Source organism: Pseudorasbora parva, chromosome 16, assembly GCF_024679245.1.
Source record: "Pseudorasbora parva isolate DD20220531a chromosome 16, ASM2467924v1, whole genome shotgun sequence".
Taxonomy (NCBI): Eukaryota; Metazoa; Chordata; class Actinopteri; order Cypriniformes; family Gobionidae; genus Pseudorasbora; species Pseudorasbora parva.
Genome location: NC_090187.1, coordinates 16,669,019 through 16,686,798, shown reverse-complemented (window position 1 = coordinate 16,686,798; position 17,780 = coordinate 16,669,019). Strand labels below are relative to the sequence as shown.

The 17,780-nt window shown below is 40.3% G+C and overlaps 2 protein-coding genes across 2 annotated transcripts; both read left to right on the top strand.

The window, feature by feature from the left end:
* Positions 1-5,131: 5,131 nt before the first annotated feature.
* Positions 5,132-8,638, top strand: LOC137043157 (extracellular calcium-sensing receptor-like). Its single transcript, XM_067419315.1, has 6 exons — positions 5,132-5,346; positions 5,664-5,955; positions 6,108-6,935; positions 7,013-7,240; positions 7,456-7,579; positions 7,728-8,638. Exons 1-6 carry the CDS (start codon positions 5,132-5,134, stop codon positions 8,636-8,638), a joined length of 2,598 nt encoding a protein of 865 aa, XP_067275416.1.
* A 1,756-nt stretch (positions 8,639-10,394) lies between these two features.
* LOC137043295 (extracellular calcium-sensing receptor-like) lies at positions 10,395-13,823 on the top strand. Its single transcript, XM_067419511.1, has 6 exons — positions 10,395-10,609; positions 10,927-11,218; positions 11,324-12,127; positions 12,241-12,468; positions 12,673-12,796; positions 12,910-13,823. The coding sequence occupies exons 1-6, from the start codon at positions 10,395-10,397 to the stop codon at positions 13,821-13,823; spliced, it is 2,577 nt and encodes an 858-aa protein (XP_067275612.1).
* Positions 13,824-17,780: the final 3,957 nt, after the last annotated feature.

Genomic DNA, 17,780 nt, shown 5'->3' with positions numbered 1-17,780 from the left:
TCTCCTAAAAACCATTAGGAGAAATAAGAGTAGACACAACTGAGACATGAGAAATATCTGAGACTTAATTGAGATTCTTATTTAGCTCTTGTTTTAGTATCAGCAGTGTCTCAGATGTTTCTCCTAAAATCCATTAGGAGAAATAAGAGTAGACAAAACTGAGTATTATCTGAGAAAAAGGAGTGCAAAATGAGAAGCATGGGCGTTCTCTTTATTATCTTGATGTGGGTTTTTTTTCTTTCTTTTTTTTTGTGACTTTGGGGTTTTTCACCTTTAATGGACAGGACTGTACGATAAGCGATTGGAAACAATGGGAGAGATGAGAAGGGAAAAGAACCAGGAAAGTATACCTTTAGCTGGGACTTGAACTCATGCTGTCTGAGGTGCTGCTACTCCTCATTGTTGATGTGCTGTCCACAAGGCTATGGCTCTGACAGAGCTTTCCCTAAGCTCCAGATACTAAGGGCATATTATCTCTTATATGTCTCATTTAGGTATCAGGTTTGCCTTCTGGTGCCAGCTGCATAAACTTTGTCACTATGCGACTACACTGTAAAAATGATATATTCAATAAGTTATGACAACATATTTTTTTACATTGTTTTAACTCATCAAAATAAGTTAAGAAATGTTAAACTTTTTTTTATTAGTTATACAAGATGTAACTGTAGGATCACCTACGAAACAGGCCTTGTTCCAAAACCAGGCATCACATTCCTGACCTCCGAGGGCTCATCCTCCTCCACCATTAGCGAACCATAAAAATTAATAATTTGCATTTGGAGGGAAACAACACCTTTTATAACCACCAATCTGCTTTGTCTCAAACCAATGCAGAGACAGAGCGATCATGTGACTTGTTTTTCCCCTTTGTTCCACGGATTATCATCTAGCAGATCTCCGGGAAGAACGGTCCATATTAGGCCACAAATGTATACCAAAGTATGATGTGTATTCTCCTATAACCTGTGTTGTTTGGCTATAAGACCAACGTTTACCATATATGAATATTTAGTATCTCCTATCCCAGCCATGAGAAATATATGCTATTTGAAATTGGTGTAACGGATAAAAGATTTCCATTCTCATGATGCAAGGTAAACATGTGTAAAATGTACTAGAGTTACGCTATGGAAGTTAGATCCTTAAAACATTTAAATGAACTCATGAAGAATATCAACAAGTGTTTGAGATGATGTCACACTAATGATATATACGAACAGGAGACAGGGACGGGACCCACCACAATGTTCGATTGGCCCGAGAAACTTTCGGGGATGGACTCCAAGACATGTTTAAAACCAAGGACCAATCATGAATGCTTTGCTTCTCGTCTTCAACTTGTTGTTCAACAAGTTCACCGCGTGCCTTGCAGCAACCCAGGCTGCTCTAACCCTTGCTGGCCTTGTCACCCATCTGCCTACACGGGCCGCCGCACTCAGAGCTACCAAGAGCTCTTCCAGAAACTTCATTCCACTCCGTAGTAAACCTCACTGACAAAACTTCACTCCGTGACAAAACGCACCCAGCCGGTGCTCCCTGGGACGCAGAGAAAGCCCGTTGCATAGCAACGCTGACGCTCATTCCAGTAACCAGGAAATGGCATGTGGCTTCATCAGGCTAAGCCACTCATCCCCTGAACGAACTCAAATGCCTTCCCTCACAAACATCATCGGCCGGTCAACCGATTGATTGATGCAATTTGCTGGTATGATTCCCAAGACTTTATATTAACTAAGAAAATATACCAGTACAAGAACTTCACTGAATATGCTGTCTGTCCCAAGTGTAAGACAACATACACTTTCTGAGTCTTTCCATCTATTAATGAAAAAGATGATAAGCTTCAATGGCAAGGAATATCTGTACCCCAAAATAACCTATTGTTACAAGAAAGTAACTCAGTCAATAGAGACCTTGGTAAAAAAAAAACTGGGTCTTTTAAAAAGAGAGGTGTGGAGAGAAATACAAATTCTTGGATAAACCAGTCCTAGACCCAAATGCAGAGCTGTGTCCTGGAGTCATTAAGAGATTTCTTATAATCAGTGCTAAAAACTAACACGCGTACTATACGCCATGTTGTTGCAAAGGTTTCGTGGTTGCACCCTCATCCAGACAGATGTTTCTTTGGGAACCCTGTGGAGGTATGGACCATAGACTGATTGGGCAGCAGCGTTCCTACCTGTGGAACGTATTGCAGGGAGATGTGTACTAAGTACATACATTGTGCAGTTAAGTCAGACAAAAGAAAAGGTATCAGTCATAATTCCCATTTGCACAATGTTTGAGATTTAGCCCCATGCGATTTCCAATGACCTTTTTATTCCTTTAATTTTATTTTGAGCATATCCGTTTTTGTGTGTTTTTAAAGCCATTTTTAGATTATTTCACATTTATGTACGTTCCTTTTTATTAAATGTCATTGTTATTAACTGCATTTTGTAAAACTTCAGAATAAATTTGTGTTATTCTAAAATGGTTGGTTAATTTTCCTTTATTTGTTCCATTCAATTTCTTAATTTTTTTCCACATACGTCCGGTAAACCTTAAATTACACAGGAGTTTACCATGCCCGGATAATGCCATATTCCAGTGTTTTCATGCAGTGCCTGTCAGTGTTAATTTTGTTGACGTAGACTATGACGAAAAATATTCGTTAAATAACCTTTTTCACGGACGAAAACTAAATAAAAACTAAATAAAAAGTCAGATATGATGACGAAGAACGTGACGAAATATATAACTGACACTTAAGTAAACGAATAAAAATGAGACGAAAATATATGGGAGGGACGAATGGAGAAGAGATCCAATCATAAGTACTCTTTTTGTGGTCCGTGTTGGGTATAAATCCAATCAGAGCGAATCGTTGAGGGTAGGTTGATCTATGCAGAAGCAGCAGAGCCATTTAAAAAAATCTGCGGCAAATACAAGCGCAACAGCTAATCAAGCGCAGCAGCAGTTACACAGAAAAGACAGAACAGAAATGTCAGAGGCCGGACGAAAACGAAGAATTGACATATGGTCACATTTCACATATGACAACAAGGACAATCATACGCCTGTAAACCGTGTGGAGCAAAAATCGCTGGGAAAAACACCACCAACATGAAGCGACATTTACAGACGACTCATCCAGAAATACGTTACATGCCAAAGCACTCACGCCAGTTTATTTTATCAGATAAACCACCGTGTTTCCGCTAGCTCTAAACTTGGAATAAAATAGAAGCTAAAGAAAACCACGTCTGACCTGTATTGATTATACCAGCGTTTCCCAACAGGGGTGCCGTCTGACGTGAGCGGGGGTGCCGTGTAAAACGCACTTGCACCGCGGTTCATCTCACATCTGATGATGACGCATCTTTGATATGGGTTGTAACTTGAAAATAATGCTTTATGTTTGTTTCTGTCGATGGATACACGTGCTGGCTCCTCAATTGATAGGCTACACTACAACAGCGATTATAAAAGAAAAACTGGCAAAACGGTTTCTCTTTGTAAAACTGTGTTCAATGCATGAGTGCTGCTGATTGTCCAGTCATTTCGCCGTCCTCACCCGGGTATATTCGCCAGAAGACGCGAATGAGAGCGCGCACACGCTGTGTGAAGATCTGTCATCCGAGAGCGCGCACGCGTCCCACAGCGCGCAAATATTCAGTTATCTTTCAAGTCTTGCGCTTGAACGAACAAACTCATACAAAAAGTGTCAACATGTCCATCTTGTTAAGTATCCAAGCAGACATAATCTGAATATGCCTTAAGTGAACTTTATACAGTCGAGAAAGACGACGCATACCCGTCTTAAAGGGGCAGCAACCTTTAATGTCAAAGAAAATATGAGGACTCACTGCTCTTGATTGAATAGCTTGTGCAAGTTTAATAAGGATTAATCTTTCATTTAAACAGTTAAATATGTAATTATTTTACATTTGATTATTTATTCTATTTCTCTACCTAAAACTTTGATTATTTATTCTATTTCTCTACCTAAAACTAACGTTAGACCTACCTGAAACTCTAAACAGGAAATGCATTGTTCATTTTATCAGTGTCTTTGCTCAATATAATTTATTTGTGCTGCTGCTTGTATTTAAGTTATTTGTTCTTATTTTCTTTATTTTTAATAGTCCTTTATTCTGTGAACATAGCAAATACCGAACCGTACTGAATCCGTGAACCTAAAACGTTATACAAACCGACACGTGAGACTAAGACTAAAACTCTTATGATATTTAGTCGACTAAAACTAGACTAAGACTAAAAGATTTCAGATGACTAAAATGGGACTAAAACTAAATGGCGTGTTATTCAAAAGACTAAGACTAAATCTGAATTTGCAATTAACACTGGTGCCTGTGAGGCCATTCCCAAAGCCACCGCTACTGGGTTACTGTGACTGAGTTGGAGAACAGACACTACAATTAAATGATCGAGTCGCCGCGTGAGTCTCACAGCACTAACGCTGCAGGAGTCAGATTACATTTAACGTCATAAATGAACTGATGAGCTCTTGTGATGAGAGCTGAGGTACAACTACCTTTGGGCGCATCACTGGCTTCATCCGCACAGCTGATACATTAAGTTATAGTGTACACACATCCGCAAGTCCAATGCTTATGACTACTTTATGTAGGTCAATTAAATGATGCACAATGAAAACAGGATGACAACACTCGTTAATAAATAAAGAAATACATTCTGTACTAAAAGGATAAGCTGTATCTCAGAAAAACCGATGCATCTCGCAAAAACCATTGCGTCTCGTTTTGCTTCCAAAATGTAATTCATCCTCTGCTGCCCTACCTACTACACTCGCATTGTGTATGCGCATGACTGCATATCGAAACATATCGGTTTATATATATATATATATATATATATATATATATATATATATATATATATATGTGTGTGTGTGTGTGTGTGTGTGTGTGTGTGTGTATGTATATATTATTCTATACACCATACCCTTTCACACTCTGCTCATGATTTGTAAATGACAAGGTAGAGCTACCCAGAAGGATGTCCTCATTTCTCAAGTGACACCTCCTTCACTTTAAAAGAATACTTCACTGGGTCATGCAATGAATTCAGTAGCTGAGTTGGCCATAAAGAAAGAAAGAGAGAGATGTGGATCACTCTAAACATCTACCTGTATCTGTCATTTTACTATATTTCTACTGCTTTCATCTCAGATTCCTGTCAGCTCCAGAAACGCTTCAAGTTGAACGGGATGTACCAGAATGGAGACTTTATCATTGGAGGCCTGTTTGAGGTTCAGAATCTCAAAGTCTTCACAGAACTTAGCTTCAGAACTGAGCCGGAACTGCCCCAGTGTGAGGAGTGAGTTTGTAATGCGCAGGATGAAAACAGCTATGCTGAACAAAGAGTGTGAAAGAAAAGTAAAATGAGATTTAAAGAAAATGATGACAATATAATGATAATAGATACTGTAACTTTTGCTCACAATATTTGTTTAAATTATCTGTTCCTTTTGACTTCTGGATAGTCATTCTAATTAACTAATAGTGATGAGCACAAAAACATGCATCTAAATCTAATTGTATATCAAACTAACATATATATTTTATTAGTATGTATCTCTTATTTTAAATATACAGTCGACTACTTAGTTATACTTTGTGTAATGCTTTTTCCAGATTCTATATGGCAAGTTTCCAGCAGGCACTGACCATGGTTTTTGCCATAAATGAGATTAATAATAATAACAACCTGCTGCCTAACATCACACTTGGTTATCAGATCTATGACAACTGTTTAAGGCTTGGAGTGGCATTCCGGGCTGCCATATCCCTGGCTAGTGGGACAGAGGAGTCCTTTTCAAACCTAAACTGCACTGGCCCTCCTCCAGTGATTGGGATTGTGGGGGATCCAGGTTCAACTCAATCTATAGCAATTTCCAGTGTCCTGGGACTGTTTCGAGTTCCATTGGTAAGATATATATTTGTTTTGTAATAATAATAATAATAAATGTTATATATACTTTTTTTAAATTTCCTTGCTTCTTCTTCTGAATTTTATTCACAGTGTAAAATTACCTAAGAAGCCTGATTTTTGTCTTTGTTTCTCCTGCTTTGAATAAGGTTAGCTACTATGCCACCTGCTCCTGTTTGAGTGACAGGAAAAAGTACCCCTCTTTCTTCAGAACAATCCCCAGTGATGCCTTCCAGGTGCGGGCTATGGTCCAGATCTTGAGGCATTTTGGATGGACCTGGGTTGGTCTCCTCTACAGTGATGATGACTACGGCATCCATGCTGCTCAGTCCTTCCAGCAGGAAATGCAGCACTTTGGGGGTTGTGTGGCCTTCTCTGAGATTCTGCCTTATGATAACAACCGTAGGGATATTCAACGAATAGTAGGGGTTATTCAGACCTCTACAGCCAGGGTAGTTGTAGCATTCTCAACGGATCTGTCATCTCTGATGGATGAGTTGTTGGTACAAAATGTGACAGGCAAGCAGTGGATTGCAAGTGAGGCTTGGACAACAACACCTGTCCTACAAACTCCACAATATTTGCCCCTACTGGGGGGCACGCTGGGTATTGCCATCCGTCGTGGACAGATTCAGGGACTTCATTACTTTCTGAAAGGTCTCCGTCCTGACAATAACCCAAAAAACAGTACAATAAAAATCTTCTGGGAGAACATGTTTGGGTGCAAGTTTGAGGTTGGAGGCAAAAATATAGGGGAAGAGCAAGAACAAGGGGAAAACAAATGTTCAGGGCAAGAGGATCTGAGCAGCACAGATACAGCATTCACTGATGTATCAGAGCTGAGGGCCTCATATAATGTCTATAAGGCAGTTTATGCTCTAGCACATGCTCTTCATGACCTAATTCAGTGTGAGGAGGGGAGAGGTCCATTCAGTGAGAACAGCTGTGCTGACATATCCAACCTGATACCTTGGCAGGTAAGATTCAAATATATAGTGCATACTGTGTGTCTTTTTATTTCAAATGACACTTGTCCTGTCTACGAACTGTACAGATTGCTCACTACCTACAAAAAGTGAACTTCACTACAGGCTTTGGGGATAATGTGTATTTTAATGAGAATGGAGATGCTTTGGCCGTCTATGATGTGATGAACTGGCACCCAAGGTCTGACGGGTCGATAGTTGTCCGCACGGTTGGTGTGGTAAATGAAGGGGCAGCAACAGGGAAGGTGCTCACACTGGATGACGATGCATTATATTGGAACTTTGAGACAAAAAAGGCAATTAGCATGTTACTTTAATTCTTGATAAAAATGTCTGAATGTTTGACAAAAATCAGTAACATTTCATTGGCTGAAGAGTAACAATAAATTAGTGCTTTTTAAGCTGGATTACTGGGTCAGCATTATACACTGACAAATATACAGGTATTTGTAAAAAAAATATTCACACATGCAAATGCCCATACATTTAAATATTGATGATACCCCTGCAGCCCCCACGGTCAGTGTGCAGTGAGAGCTGCCCCCCAGGAACCAGACGAGCCAGAAAGAAGGGCCTTCCTGTCTGCTGTTTTGACTGCCTGCCATGCAGAGATGGAGAGATTTCTAATAAAACAGGTGAGAATATTCATGTCTTCAAAGGAAATATGTAATAAGTATGTAAACTTAATTATTAGGTAATTTTCCCTAATGTTAAACTGTGCTGTTATTCTCTTTCTTTCTTTCTTTCTTTCTTTCTTTCTTTCTTTCTTTCTTTCTTTCTTAGATTCACCTGAATGTTTCATGTGTCCAGATGAGTTTTGGTCGAGTCCAGAAAATGACAATTGTATTCCCAAAGAAGTGGAATTTTTATCTTATGAAGATCCGCTGGGAATTTCTCTGACCACTGCCTCCCTTTTAGGCACTAGTTTATGTGCTGTTGTGATGGTAATCTTTGCTCATCACTATAATACTCCCATAGTACGGGCCAACAATTCAGAGCTCAGCTTCCTGTTGCTGTTATCACTTAAAATGTGTTTCCTCTGTGCGCTACTCTTCATTGGCCAGCCACAGTTGTGGACGTGTCAGTTAAGACATGCTGTGTTTGGCATTAGCTTTGTTCTGTGTCTCTCCAGTATTCTGGTCAAGACTATGGTGGTAATAGCTGTGTTCAAGTCATCTCGGCCAGAGGGCAAATCTGCTATAAAGTGGTTTGGTTCAGCACAGCAAAGAGGGACAGTTTTGGCACTAATTTCTACACAGGTAGCAATATGTACAGTTTGGTTATCCACTGCATCCCCAAAACCTCATAAAAACAGTCAATATATCCGCTCTAAAATAGTATATGAATGTGCTGTTGGCTCAGTGGCTGGTTTTTCTATGTTGCTGGGATACATAGGACTGTTGGCAGCAGTAAGCATCCTGTTAGCCTTTATGGCAAGGAAACTTCCAGATAATTTTAATGAAGCAAAGTTTATCACTTTTAGCATGTTAATATTCTGTGCTGTGTGGATTGCATTTGTTCCAGCATATGTCAGCTCACCAGGAAAATATGCAGTTGCTGTGGAGATTTTTGCCATCCTGGCTTCTAGTTTTGGATTACTGGTGGCCATATTTGCCCCAAAGTGCTACATAATTATTTTACACCCAGAAAGAAACACTAAAAAAGCCATCATGGGAAGATCAACCAAAAAGTAATTTTGGGGGATTTACATGCCGACCACAGGAAATATTAACTGCTTGAACAAACTAATTAAACATTTTAGGAATTTATATCAGATTCTAACCTTTGGTATGTTTAACAGGTAGCATGTGTCTCTATTAGGTTATTTTGGCAGTGTTTGAATTTTAGATGTTTTGTTTTTTTGTTTTTGAGGGGGGTTATCTGTTTTAAATCTGAATGATGTTATTCACAAATATCATACACATGCAAATATTGACAAGGGCGACACTTATTTATTATTAATACATTAATTAATAATGCATTTGAATACATTAATAATAATACTTTTTTGTTATTCCACTGTGTGTTGTTAGCGAATTTGTTTTTAGCTCTTTTTGTTACATTAGCACTGATGAAAGAATCTGATGGGAATAGGGAGTACTCAAAGCTCTTATGATAACCACAACAAGTACAAAATGGTGTCTAATACATGACTGCCACCTACATTATATGCTCTGTAACATACTGTCTACCAGATGACACAGAAGCTACAGAACCACTGGCTGACTCACACCAGCTCAAGCCTTTAAGCCCAATATCAATTAACCCAATTCATCTTTTTGAGAATTTGAAATGTTTTACATATATATATATATATATATATATATATATATATATATGCAAATGCAGTTTCTTAACAGCCATCATAGTTAAACACATTATAATGGTATAAATGATGTACACTGAAAAAAAAAATTCAGGCCCCAATTGAAAATTGTCTAGTGGCTGATCACATCTAAATTGTTTAGTTGGCCAAATTGAATTTCTGTAAATTAACTGCATCAATTCACAGAAATTCAATATGGCCAACTGAAAAATTTAGATGTGATTAGTCACTAGAAAAATTTTAATAGGGGCCTGAATGGATTTTTATAGTCTACACATTTCTGATGTTTGTACTGTAAAAGGTCCCGATATACTTGAATCGTGCATTGTATTGTACTATTTTAGAGGACATGTCCATAATTGTGTGTGTGTCCTAGTAAACCCTATATTATAGGGACAAAATGCCCCCACAAAGATGCCAATATCCATGTGACAACCAGGGCGGGCGAGAGCCATGAGAGAGTTGAGTGAGGCCGGTGGCGTGAAAGCAGATAACCATCACCTGCGTGTCACACCGGTCTCGAATCTTCTCATGGAGAAGCTCGGAAGCATAAAAGAAAGAGCGATGACAGTGAAGGACAAGAGAGGACCAGGCCTGGACTTTGTGTTGTATTATTATGTGTGTGCGTGCGTGGCAGCCGCCCATTAGGGGTTGCCCGCATTACTTTCAGTTTATTAATTTATTAAAGTTGTTGAATGTTTGCCGGTTCCTTCTGCCCATAACAAAGAACTATATTACAATCCGAAATCCTAGTGGAGATATTTTTTGTCCTTATAAATCATCCAAAGTGTTTTTTTTTATCAGTTTTTTTTTTTATGTAAAAATGCATAAAGTATTTTGTGATGGGTAGGTTTATTGTAAGGGGATAGCGAGAGAGAGAGAGGGTGTGTGTGTGTGTGTGTGTGTGTGTGTGTGTGTCAAAATGTTAGACCAAAATACAAAAGAATTTCCATTCAGCATTGGGATTCATCAATTATATTTCACAAACATAATTATAATTGAACCCACAATGACGTATTAATTCCCAGGAAGGTTATACAGAAAAAAATAATGGTTCACAGTCCTCATAATAAAATAGCGAGCATATAGGGTGATGTGGCTCATGCAGGTAATAAGGAAGAGAGATGCTGATTTCTCTACACATCTGCCTGTATCTGTCCTTTACATTAATCCCGGCTGCTTTCAACTCAGACTCCTGTCAAAACCAGGGATACTTCAAGTTGAACGGGATGTACCAGAATGGAAACTTTATCATTGGAGGCTTGTTTGAGGTCCAGCACCTCAAAGTCTTCCCAGAACTGAGTTTCAGAATGAAGCCAGAACAACCCAAGTGTGAGGAGTGAGTGTGGAAAGCAAAGGATGATAAATTATGCAGACTGAAGAGTGTGAAAGACCAAAATTAGATTTTAGACAAAAGTCTGACAATAACAGAAAAAAAGAAAATTATTTTGCATATTTATATTTTTTATTTGATTGCATGCAATATTCATTACATACTGAAATCAGTTACCTATTATAATGTGTATAGTGTTAAAATAAAACTGTAATTACTTTACAGATAAATGCAGATTATTTAATATTTTATGTAAACCCAATGATTTATTTTTTTATATAAATGTACATTGTCACTGAATATGTATATATATATATTTCTAGATTTTATATGTCAAGTTTCCAGCAGGCACAGACCATGGTTTTCGCTATAGATGAGATCAACAAGAATCCAAAACTGCTGCCTAACATCACTCTTGGTTACCATCTTTATGACAACTGTTTGAAGCTTGTAGTAGCCTTCAGGGCTGCTACAATTCTTATTAGTGGGACAGACGAGATATTTTCAAACATCAATTGCACTGGCCCACCACCAGTAATTGCTATTGTTGGGGATCCTGGGTCAACTCACTCTATTGCAGTTTCTAGTGTATTGGGTCTGTTTCGTGTTCCTATGGTAAGATATGATATTAATACAAAATTAATAACATAATAATGAAATTCTTTTTTTCTCTTCTACCCATCCTAACCTTTCTGCTGCATTTCTGTCTTTCCTAATTAGATTAGCTACTATGCCACCTGCTCCTGTTTGAGTGACAGGAAAAAGTACCCTTCTTTCTTCAGAACAATCCCTAGTGATGCTTTCCAGGTGCGGGCTATGGTTCAGATCTTAAAATATTTTGGATGGACATGGGTTGGTGTTCTCTATAGTGACGATGACTATGGCATCTATGCTGCTCAGTCCTTTCACCAGGAAATGCAGCAGTTTGGAGGTTGTGTGGCTTTTTCTGAAATAATGCCCTATGATAATCGCAGGGACATTAAGCGCATAGTGGCAGTGATTAAGGCCTCTTCAGCCAGAGTAGTGGTGATATTCTCAACTGATCTGTTACCCCTGATGGATGAGTTGTTACTGCAAAATGTGACAGGCAGGCAGTGGATTGCAAGTGAGGCTTGGAGCATCTCACCTGTGCTCCACCTTTCACGTTTTGTACCCCTCGTTGGAGGCACACTGGGCATCGCCATCCGTCGAGGAGAGATCAAGGGACTTCGTGAATTTCTTTTACACCTTCATCCTGACAGTGATCCAAGAAATAATTTGGTGAAAATATTCTGGGAGAACATGTTTGGGTGCAAATTTGAGAATGAAAGCAAAGATGGAGAAAAAATATGTACAGCCCAAGAAGATCTGAACAGCACAGTTAATGAATATAATGATGTATCAGAGCTGAGGGCATCATATAATGTGTATAAGGCAGTTTATGCTCTAGCACATGCTCTTCATGACATGATTCAGTGTGAGAAGGGGAGAGGACCATTCAGTGAGAACAGCTGTGCTGACATTACCAACTTACAGCCGTGGCAGGTAAAATCTACATGAATAGGGCCCACAGCTTACTGTGCTACAAATTACATAATACTTAATGAGAAGAGACAGTAATATATAGCATAAGTAATATTGTTTTATAATCTGTGCAGATGGTTCACTACTTACAGAAAGTGAACTTCACCACAGGCTTTGGGGATCATGTGTCATTTGATGAAAATGGAGATGCTTTGGCCATCTATGATGTGATGAACTGGCACCCAAGTTCTGATGGGTCTATTGTTGTTCGCACAGTTGGTGTGGTAAATGAAGGGGCACAAACAGGGAAGGTGCTCACACTGGAGGAAGATGCAATTTACTGGAACTTTGAGACTAAACAAGTAACTAACATTTCAACTTAATGCCATCCTTTTTATTTTATTTTTTTGCAGAAGTTTTTCTTAACACTCTATAAAGCTGAGACTTAGCTTAGCTTAGCTGAAATTAGAACAAATAAATGAAAAAGCCAAGCTTTTTATTTTGCAACTGTGATAGTCACAAACATACAAACCAACAAAATGAGTGATAACAGATGTCTCTTTCAGCCTCCAAGATCTGTGTGCAGTGAGAGCTGCCCCCCAGGAACCAGACGAGCAACAAGGAAGGGCCTTCCTGTCTGCTGTTTTGACTGCCTGCCATGTGCAGATGGAGAGATTTCCAATATATCAGGTGATACGCTACATTAAAATTTCAAATTATAAATATGTATGTTTTGAACAGAATTCTTCCAAATTCAAAAACAAAAGTTACACAATTATTTTTTCTATATACATTTCTCACAGACTCAACTGAATGCACAGTGTGTCCAAATGAATTCTGGTCCAGTCCAGAAAAGAATAACTGTATCCTCAAAGCAGTGGAGTTTCTATCCTATGAGGATCCTCTCGGCATATCTCTGACTACTGCTTCCCTGCTTGGCACCTGCTTCTGTGCTCTTGTGATGGTCATCTTTGCTCATCATCGTAACACTCCTGTAGTACGTGCCAACAATTCAGAGCTCAGTTTCCTGCTGCTGTTGTCACTCAAACTGTGTTTCCTGTGTGTGCTTCTGTTCATTGGCCGGCCACAGTTGTGGACGTGTCAATTAAGACATGCCATGTTTGGTATTAGTTTTGTCCTGTGCGTCTCCAGCATCCTGGTCAAGACTATGGTGGTAATAGCGGTGTTCAAGTCATCTCGACCAGAGGGTAAAAGTGCTATGAAATGGTTTGGAGCAGCTCAACAAAGAGGGACTGTTGTAATCCTCACTGCAGTCCAAGTTGTGATATGTGCAGTCTGGCTATCAACTGCCTCTCCAACTCCCTATAAAAATATCCTGTATATCAGGTCAAAAATAGTATATGAATGTGCCATTGGCTCAGTGACTGGGTTTGCCATTCTGCTGGGTTACATTGGACTCCTGGCAGCAGTAAGCTTTCTGTTAGCTTTTCTAGCAAGGAATCTCCCAGATAATTTTAATGAAGCTAAATTTATTACCTTCAGTATGTTAATCTTCTGTGCTGTGTGGATTGCATTTGTTCCAGCATATGTGAGCTCACCAGGGAAATATGCAGTGGCTGTGGAGATATTTGCCATTTTAGCTTCAAGTTTTGGATTACTGGTGGCTATATTTGCTCCAAAGTGCTACATTATCATATTACACCCAGAGAGAAACACTAAAAAAGCTATAATGGGAAGAAAAGGTGAAAACAAGTAATTACACATGCTGACTGTAACATTTTCTTACATTGGTGTTTCTGCAATTGAATGTACAGCTTGTAGGAGCTTTAATAGACAGATATGCACCATTAGACTTTTAGACATTGACTATTTCTCACTCTATTACTTTGTATTTTTTTTGTAATATAAATTAAATTACTATAATATTAATTACCATACCAATGAGTCATATTAATATTTAAAACAAATGTGTGTAATATGACTTGTGAAGAGATGATCCGGGTATAAATATAATATGCAAATCAACCATTGCTCACAAGCTATTATGTCACCATAGGAAAATATTGCTTTACTGATGCTTTACTGATGTCGTATTGCTTTACTGGTATATTATTTCTAAATAATAATCAAACATTTTCGATAATAAAACTAAACTCAGACCATAGACAAAAACACAGAGCAGTACACTGCTTAATCAGTGTTTCATATTAGCAGCCTCTGGATTGTTAATAGTTCATTAATAATTAGAACATTATATCACAGGCCTGTCTTGAATGATGTTGAACAACACTACAAGACCAGTGTCTTTGTTTCAGGGTTTGGTGGATATAAGGTGACAAGAGATTTTCTTTTTTCAACAGTACAATATAGCCATACTCTAAAGCACAGGAATGCAGGCATAACAGGATCCAAAAAGTCGAAAACAACAAGAAGAAAGGACCACCATTCACTGGGACAGAGGGCTATAAATAAAAATACATACTCTCCTGCATTACACATATAAACACAATAAGGAACAGGTGTGACTAATTAATGAACAAATTAATAACCAAGGTAAAAAAAAAAACAGGATACAAGCGAATCAACTGAATACTCGCCCCTCTCAGCCTGAGTGAGTGGCTGCTGCATGACTAGATTTAATAGGGGAAACTGCAGAAATGAAGATGGGAGTTCACTTTCTGTCAGTCACTTTCAGCCTACGTCGGAACTGACCGATTAATTGGGGATCATTTTCAGAGAACAATCTACTTTGAGTGTAAAATTAATGAGCCAAAAACATTGGCATCTGGTCTGTGCATTCGAATGCTTTCTGATTTAGAGCAGAATGATTGCTGTTCCAACTGTGATTGTCTCAACAGAGGTATTTCTGATGAATGAATCTGCTCTTAGGGAGGACGCTCATTGATCTGGTGCAGGTGAAACAGCATGAGCAGTGACAGTCACGTGTGATATCAACAGCTATTTTCACAGCTCAGAAAATCTCTTACAAATCCCTGTGTGCTTCAGCACCAATAAGAGTGTTTGTTTGTTTTTTCTAAAAAAACAAAAACCTTAAAAGGTTTGGCCTTGGGTCTTTTTTTAGATGTCATTCAAACATTCAAACGGTGTATTTCTGGATGCGGACACTTTCTGTTTCTGGTTGATGGTCACAATTGCTCTCTCTCGTGCTTGAGCATTCGGCATGCTGAGGTAGCGTTTGTGGATGGTCCATGTTTCTACTGCTGGACCATGACCATCACGGTGTTAAGGTCTAGACTTGAATACCTCAGAAGGTGTGTAGACCCATTGCCTATTCCCCAATCTAGTGGCCCTTCTGGAACTTAGAGGGCTCCTACTTTGGTTGATAGACTTAATGGTGACCTGAGGATCACAGTGAGGGCTTCCCCACCGAGCCAACCTCCTCAGGCTCCACACTCCTCCACATCATAGCCGGTGGTGCTTCCAAGATAGCATGCTGGTCCTTTTCATGGGGGGCCATTCATTTCTTTTGGGGCTCAGGCTCGAGGATAGAATGTTGACTGCTGCATCGGAAGGTGAGCTTATGTGCTCTTGTTATGACGATTTGCCTGCGTTGCCCCCTTCGGGTGTGGCAGCATTACCCGAGTCTGAGACAGAGCTCAAGGCTATGCTTTCCCGGTGCGTCATCAGTGTCTGGCTCAAATGGAACACACCACCATGTCTAGAACACTCACTGGACGATTGGTATCTTTGGGCAGCATACTCAATTGCCTTTCTTTCCGGAAGTGCATCAGTTACCAGATTGTAGATGGCACCTTTTTCTGCCTGAATTTTTTCTGTCTGGTGCTGCCTCCACCCTCACTACTCTCAATGGTGGCGTGGCTAAGGGGTACGTGGAGCTTGCCCCAGTGGAGTGGTCTGTGGCAATGCAGCTTTGTCCCAAGACCACTACCTCTTGGCGGGGTAATATGCATCTCCCCTCAACCAGCTGCTGCCTCCACCTAGCTGTTGGCCACAGCGCATCCAGCTGTTCATTGCCTACGGGTGCCCCCCTGCTCAGCCTAAGCAGCAACCTCCACCTAGGCAGCGGGCGATCGCATGAGGGTTGCCTAGCTCATCAAGGCCTCTGCCAAGACCGGTGTAAAGCGCAAGGTCAGGTAGCCCTGGAACCTGGTAAGTGTTGCTACAGCACATTTATACCCCTTTTCCACCAGAATGAACCAGGTGCTAGTTCAGAGCCAGTGCTAGTGCAAGTTCGTAGTTGGTTTGACTGACGAGCCTTCTAAGAACCGTGTGGCTATCCACATGCTAAGAACCACAACAGAGCCAGGTCTTACGTCACTGTATACGTCTCATCTTTCTCAGCAATGCTAGCAGGGCAGCGGGAAAAACAAACACACCAAGCATGTTTTAGATGCATCGACGCTGCGCAGACCGATCTACATATGATATCAAAATATACTGCGTGAGTGATTCAAAAGCATAAGGAGTCATTTGCTCTAGCTTTTACTTTGATGGGGCGGCAGTGGCTCAGTGGTTCATGTAGGTTGTCTACAAACCAGAAGGTTGGTGGTTCAATCCCCGGTTCCACCTGACCAAGTGTCGAAGTGTCCATGAGCAAGACACCTAACCCCAGTTGCTCCCGACGAGCTGGATGGCGCCTTACATGGCTGACATCGCCGTCGGTGTATGAATGGGTGAATGTGAGGCAAAAAGTGTAAAGCGCTTTGGATAAAAGCGCTATATAAATGCAGTCCATTTATATAAATGCAGTCCATTTGATGTCATACGGTGATCGGGCTGCACAGCGCCGATGCATCTCAAACATGCCTTCCATCAACAATGGTGAACGTTGCGTTAAGATTGATTTACATGGCTTTACAACATCGTAAATCATTGGCATCAAAACACAGAGAATCCAGCGCATTAATGCAGTTCGTTGTAAGTATAGACGTGATTACAAACGAGCAGCAGCTATTAGCGCCATTAGCTGCTATTTAAAAAATGGTGGATCTCAAGTTTGTGTTCATCTTGCTGACTCCGCCCCCAGCGCCTGATGTAATCGGTTCTTACTTCTAGCCCAGCAATGTTTTGGTGCTACTTAAGAACCACTTTTCCTGGCTTGGAGCTGGTGCTTTGGGTGTGGAAACACAAATAACCGATTTGAAACTAGGCTCTGGCTCCGAACTAGCACCAGCACTGCATTGGTGGAAAAGGGGTATTAGACCGTACTACAGGCCCCCTTCGGGCCTCCAGAGGTTGGGTACCTGTGTTGCTGCCCCACCCCACGTACGTCTGCGGTCCCATTGGTGCCCCTTTTTTTTGGTCCTGCCCGGCGGGCATATCAGTACAAAGTCCTCGCTTCAGGCTGTCCCTGTCGCCTTGCATTTTTACAAAGGTTGTGGAGGCAGCCATTGTTTTGTTCAGAGAACGCGACATTTGCATTCTCAACTATCTCGACGACTGGCTCATACTGGATCATATATATGACCACAGGGACATGGTGCTAAGTCCCCTCAGTCTGTTGGGACTTCCGGTCAACTGGGACAAGAGCAGCATGTCTTATCTCAGTATGGTTGTTGGATTTGGTCAACCAGACTGCGCCTCAGGGAGGAGTATGTTCAGTCAGTGTTTAACTCCTTGAATTTGTTCAATGGCAGGACGGCAATGCCCCTGAAATGGCATTCAGAGGCTCCTGGGGCATATTGCATCGGTGGTCACAATAATGCTACTCACATTGCTCCATATGAGGCTT

What these genes read in the sequence shown, in the direction of transcription:
- LOC137043157 (XM_067419315.1), top strand. Translation starts at nt 5,132, where the DNA reads ATGTGGATCACTCTAAACATCTACCTGTATCTGTCATTTTACTATATT. An exon ending in GAACTGCCCCAGTGTGAGGA is followed by an intron (nt 5,347 to 5,663) that starts GTGAGTTTGTAA and finishes TGCTTTTTCCAG; the next exon opens with ATTCTATATGGCAAGTTTCC. An exon ending in GGAACTTTGAGACAAAAAAG is followed by an intron (nt 7,241 to 7,455) that starts GCAATTAGCATG and finishes ATACCCCTGCAG; the next exon opens with CCCCCACGGTCAGTGTGCAG.
- LOC137043295 (XM_067419511.1), top strand. Translation starts at nt 10,395, where the DNA reads ATGCTGATTTCTCTACACATCTGCCTGTATCTGTCCTTTACATTAATC. An exon ending in CCAACTTACAGCCGTGGCAG is followed by an intron (nt 12,128 to 12,240) that starts GTAAAATCTACA and finishes TAATCTGTGCAG; the next exon opens with ATGGTTCACTACTTACAGAA. An exon ending in GGAACTTTGAGACTAAACAA is followed by an intron (nt 12,469 to 12,672) that starts GTAACTAACATT and finishes TGTCTCTTTCAG; the next exon opens with CCTCCAAGATCTGTGTGCAG.